Below are 6,184 nucleotides of genomic sequence, written 5' to 3' on the forward strand. Positions count from 1 at the left end.
CTCCAAAGCTGCATTTCCTAGACCTTTTGTCAGAGGTTGATTCATTCTAGATTAGCCTTGAACTCAGAATCCTCAACCTTTTCCTCCAAAGTGCTAGGATCCTATATGCATACCATTATATCAAGCTTCAATTGCTTGTTCAAGATATCAGAATATTGTATTGCAAATATTGGCAAATATCTTAAAATCTATAATGGTATAATACAACCTGTTGTATAAATGTTAAAATCTAAAGAGCTAAATGATTATAAATCTCAATCCATGTATTGCTATAATTTGTGTTTTGGAATTAATTTTATTTCATCTATTATATAATTCTGTCATCTGTTGCAACTATATTGAATTGCTAGATTCAACAAAAAGAAAATGTTAAAATGAATTAGGATCCAACATGGGGAAATCAGACAGACCTATAATCAGATAGTCAGATAGCCAATTTAGGAAGATCACAATTTTAAGTTCAGTATAGGCCACGGGTGGAGTCCAGGTAAAACCTGGGCAACTTTCTAAGTCCTTGTCTCAAAACTGAAAGGTCAAAATATTTGGAAACATAACATAGTACTAGAGTACTTGCCTAGCACCTGCACAAGTGCTGCAAAAACAAAGCAATAACACACACACACACACACACACACACACACACACACACACACATATACATATGTATATATGTATATGTGTATAATTTCGGACTCAAAGAACTTTGATTTAACAATGTCAGCACTGTCCTAACTTTTCATGTCTTCTAAAATAGTAGTTCTCAGGCTACCTAATGGGAAACTTTAATGCAGTGCTTCATATGGTGACCCAAAACCATTAAATTCTTTTGTTGCTATTTCACAACTGTAATTTTGCTACTGATGAATATGATATACATGATATCTGACATGCAACCTCCCAAAGGGTCATAACCCAGAGAATAGTAGGTTCTGTACCAAGACTTTTTAAATTTCTATATGTGTGTTTATTTCAAATTAGTGGATCTAATGTACTTGTTCACAAATGATTGCTTATTCCTCATGCTGTTTTTCTCATGTTGAGAGACATTGTGTCCTACTTTGTACTTTTACAGTCTCATACAGAGTACCGTGAACCTACTGTGTGTCATTCAAGCGTTTGGGAAAACCAATAAACTGCATTCCCATAGAATGTAGTGTAGCTGGGATGACAGAAGCTCAGAGGTAGCCAGAGAAGATAGCTGCAGGGGGCTAAAGTCAAAGATGTTTGGCCAAGTAGCCAGAAAAAAAAAAGGTTAGAAGAAGACCTGAGGTTAGAATGAGAACCTACAAGTAGAAATAAGAAATGAAAACACCTCAGAATCACAAGAGTTGTTCCTAAGAGGCAACAGATGAGTGAGAAAAGTGGCAAGATTTCAGAATTTTAGATTCCAAAGAGATTAGAAGGTTCACATGCCTGTTAAGTTTTCAGACTTGAATACTATGAACAAAAAATTCAAAAAGAATCCTGTCTTTGGCTGTCAGTGAAAAACTCCTGGAATGAATTTGTGTGTTCAGAGACTGTTAAACGAAATGAAATTTCTGTATCATCAAGAGATTACTTTATTTAAGACTAATTTTAGCCTTACGGAATAACTACTCTGTATCTGAACTAACATTCCATAATATTAAATAAAAACCCCTTAGAAGCTACTCACTTAGCAGAACCCTAGTTTCCACCAAACCAAAAGCCAAGAATGTTATCAGATAGCATCCGTTGCCTAGTGTAGAGCTCTTCTATCTCACTGTCCCAGTTCTCTTATATACCTACCAATACATTTTAACCTTGCCTTAGTTTATTACATTCATTGTTCTATAAACTATAATTATTTCAAAAACATGTTTCCAATACTGGAATATAAAATTTGAGGTAACCTAAATCTCTGTTTCCCAAGACATTGTCACTAAAATGAATCTAAGCACTCAAAAATAAACTCTCTTATTTTTTTTTAAGAAAAGAAATAAAAGATTAGTAAGGTCTATATGGAATCATCTCTAAAATGAAGAAAAGTAGCTGAATGATTCAACTTGAGCTGAAATACCTGATAATGAGAAAGGGAAAGTATAATCACTGTATGCCATATACACTGAGAAAATCAGAGGGAAAATAAAAGGGAAAGTAGATGTCATTTTCAAATAATAACTTATTAAAAGAAACAAATAGCTCCTTTGACCATGCCTACAGCTCTATCCAGACATGCTCTCGATGGACTGAGGGAAGATCAAGATTGATATTTGTTTTGACTAAATATGTTTGTTTCAAGCAATCACTTTCAAATGTATTTTTCTAAAGAAAGAGGTTTTTCCCCTGTGCCCCTGTGCTCAGTTCTCTTCCCCAGTTTCTTTTCTATTAGTTGCAGTGTGCCTGGTTTTATGTAGAGGTTTGTGACCCACTTGGAGTTGAGCTAAGTACAAGAAGATAAGAATGGATCAATTTGCATTCTTCTGCATGCTGACCTCCAATTGAACCAGCACCATTTGTTGACAAGACTACCTTTTTTTTACTGGATGGTTTTAGCTACTTTGTCGAAGATCAAGTGACCATAGGTGTGTGGGTTCATTTCTGGCACTTCAATATCTTATGCTCTAAGATCAAGAATTGACAAATGGGACCTCATTAAATTACAATGTTTCTGTAAGGCAAAGGACATTGTCAATAGAACAAAACAGCAACCAACAAATTGGGAAAAGATCTTCACCAACCCTACATGTGACAGAGGGCTAATATCCAATATATGCAAATAACTCAAGAAGTTAGACTCCAGAGAGCCAAATAACCCCATTAAAAATGGGATACAGAGCTAAACAAAGAATTTTCACCCGAAGAATTTTGAATGTCTGAGAAGCACATTAAGAAAAGTTCAACATCATTACTCATTAGGGAAATTCAAATAAAAACAACCCTGAGATTTCACCTCACACCAGTCAGAATGGCTAAGATCAAAAACTCAGGAGACAGCCGGTGTTGGTGAGGATGTAGAGAAAGAGGAACACTCCTCCACTGCTGGTGGTATTGCAAGCTGGTTCAACCTCTCTGGAAACAGTCTGGCAGTTCCTCAGAGAATTGGGCATGACACTTCCTGAGGACCCCTCCTGGGCATATACCCAGAGGATTCCCTGGCATGCAATAAGGACACATGATCCACTATGTTCATAGCAGACTTATTTATAATAGCCAGAAGCTGGAAAGAACCTGGATGACACTCAATGGAGGAATGAATACAGAAAATGTGGTATATTTGCACAATGGAATACTACTTAGCAATTAAAAACAATGAATTCATGAAATTCTTAGGCAAATGGTTGGAACTGGAAAATATTATTCTAAGTGAGGTAACCCAATCACAAAAGAACACACATGGAATGCAGTCACTGCTAAGTGGATATTAGCCCAGAAGCTCTGAACACCCAAGACACAATTAAATTATTAAATGATTCCCAAGAAGAAGGAAGGAGAGGACCCTGGTCCTGGAAAGGCTTGATGCAGCAATGTAGGGGATCACCAGAGCAGGGAGGTGGGACTGGGTTGATTCAGAAACTAGTGGAGGGAAGAGGGCTTAAGGGGCTTATGGGGAGGGGGAACTGGGAAAGAGGAAATTATTTGGAATGTAAACAAAGAATATAGGAAAGAAAAAAGAAAAAGCAGAAACAAAAAAAAAAGGTTTTCTTAATCCCCAAAATATATGCAACCTAGACTATGATTTATTTAATTAGTTTAATGACTTAATAAATGGGCAATTAGTGATCTATGCTAATCCTTTAAGCTAATCTGTCTACCTTCCACTCAAGATCCCAGAGATACTTTCATTTTAGTTTTGTCATGGCTCTCTTGGCTTCAGTTAGTTTCTATTATGTCTCCTCAGACCTTGTGTTTCCTTGTGACAAAACTTCTCTTCTTACTCTCCTTCTCTGCTTCTCTTGGCTGGGGAAACCCCATCTGTATTCTATCTTCTGCCCAGCCACTGGTTGATCGGTTTTTATTGAAAGGTCAGAGAATAAATGAGGAGAAATTTTACACAAACTTGAAACATGACATACTTAGGATAAGCATTACAATGTTGTGTCTGGATTGGAACAAGAAGTGGTGGCAGAGAAACCAGAATTTGAATACAGCATAATCGTTACAAAGTACACAAAATCATATGGCTATATTTACTTTTAAATACTACATCATATTCTAGTCCATAAATTAATATTAAATATTTACTATGTTCATCTGGATATCCCTATGAAATGCAGACAAATAATTGAACACAAAAGTCAACACATAACAAATCTATGTCACATTGTATTCTTGAAGTTTTCTGACATTTATTTACAAGCCTTCACAGGAGATATATGACAAATTCTTCTCTTTAGCAGAATTCTTTATGCACATGCTTACACTGACTTATATTGATGTGACAAAAATATTGTATGGAAAAGGATTGAATATGATGTATAGTCAGTAAGTTTTATTTTTACAAGCTGACCTAAAGTTAACATAGACATTTTATTCAGGTTTTACAATTTTAAACAGGGTGTATCCCTTTTGACATCCAAAACACCTTGTAAAGGTAATGGTATTAACTCAAGACCTTGAATTCTGTTTAGGGTAAGAAAATGTGAATAGGAAAAATGTTAAGATGAAAGGAATGAACCCAGATTTTTGCATTACAAAAGTTAAAATCAAAGCTATAAAAATTATCTTGACCTCAATACAATCTTTGTGAATGCGTTCTTCACTTCCTTATTCCTTATGCTGTAGACCAGAGGGTTCAGCATAGGAATGACCATGGTGTAGAACACAGACACAATTTTGTCAGTGTCCATAGAGTGACTGGAGCTGGGCTGCAAGTACATGAAGATGACTGTCCCATAGGAAATGGAGACAGCTGCAAAGTGTGAGGTACATGTGGAGAGAGCTTTGCGATATCCTTCAGATGAGTTTATCTTTAGTATGTTGCTAAAAATGAATGTGTAGGATATTAAGATGAGTATAAGAGCAAAAAAGATATTGAAGCTTGTTACAGAAATAAGAACCAGTTCATTAACATATTTGTTAGAACAAGATATAACCATGACTGCTAGAACATCACAGAAAAAATGATGAATGACATTGGACTCACAGAAGGGGAGACTTAATACATCCACTGTATAGATGGAAGCATTCAGGAAACCACAGATGTAACATCCAATGACTAGAGAAACACACACATGTGTTGTCATGGTGGTGGCATAATGTAGGGGCTTACATACTGCTACATAACGATCATAGGCCATTGAGACTAACAGGTAGTTTTCTACATCAGCAAAATTTGCAAAAAAGAACATCTGAGAGGCACAAGCATTATAAGACATGATTTTGTCTCCTCTAAGCAATCCAGCCATGACCTTTGGGGTGATTGTTGAAGAGTAACAGAAATCCACTAAGGACAGGTTACTCAGGAAAATGTACATGGGGGTATGGAGCCGTGAGTCCAAGAGAATCAATAGGATAATCCCTAGGTTCCCCACCAGAGTGATGATGTAGATGAGGAGGAAAGTGATGAAGAGTGGAAGCTGGAGTTGTGGGTCATTGCTGAGTCCCAGAAGGACAAACCATTTCACTTCTGTCATGTTCTCCATCAATGATATCAATTAATCAACAGTAGGCCTACATTTTTTAAAAGAAAAGAGAGAGAGTGGAGAGATGTAAAGCAATCACAAGGGGAGAAGTGGAAAGAGGTCTGACTGGGAAAGGAGACAGGCAGGGAAAGAGGAGAACATAATCTGGTATTGGGTGGGGAGAAGGACTGAAACCCCAAGAGCCTGCACAAAGAATGGAAACAGGCAAGCTTAGGAGGTAGGAGGTGGGGAGACTCTCCAGAATGTCTCAGGACACAAAGGGAGGGGCCTTAGATGAAATGCTTTACAGTGGGGAAAAGAAACATGTAGAACCCACCTCCAACGGAAAGTCAGAGTATCAAGTGAGGGTTGGGGTTGCCATTCCACAGTCAAGACTCTGACCGATAATTCTTCCTGAAAAATAGAACTGCAGAGATGGGAATAGAGAGGAGCCAGAGGAAAAGGAGGTCCAGTAACAGAGCCAAAGTGGGCTCCAGCTCAATGGGAGGTTCCAGGGCCTGACACTATTATTGAGGCTATGGAGTGTGCACAAAAAGGTACCTACAATGAATGCCCTCCAAAAAGACCAAACAAACAGCTGA

At 37.3% G+C, this 6,184-nt stretch overlaps 1 protein-coding gene across 1 annotated transcript; it reads right to left on the minus strand.

Annotated features, from left to right (window-relative positions):
- Positions 1 to 4,679: 4,679 nt before the first annotated feature.
- On the minus strand, positions 4,680 to 5,606 carry LOC127678098 (olfactory receptor 5B3-like). The gene has a single exon (XM_052172904.1). The coding sequence runs from the start codon at positions 5,601 to 5,603 to the stop codon at positions 4,680 to 4,682; it is 924 nt and encodes a 307-aa protein (XP_052028864.1). The 5' UTR covers positions 5,604 to 5,606.
- Positions 5,607 to 6,184: the final 578 nt, after the last annotated feature.

This window comes from Apodemus sylvaticus, chromosome 1 (assembly GCF_947179515.1).
Source record: "Apodemus sylvaticus chromosome 1, mApoSyl1.1, whole genome shotgun sequence".
Taxonomy (NCBI): domain Eukaryota; kingdom Metazoa; phylum Chordata; class Mammalia; order Rodentia; family Muridae; genus Apodemus; species Apodemus sylvaticus.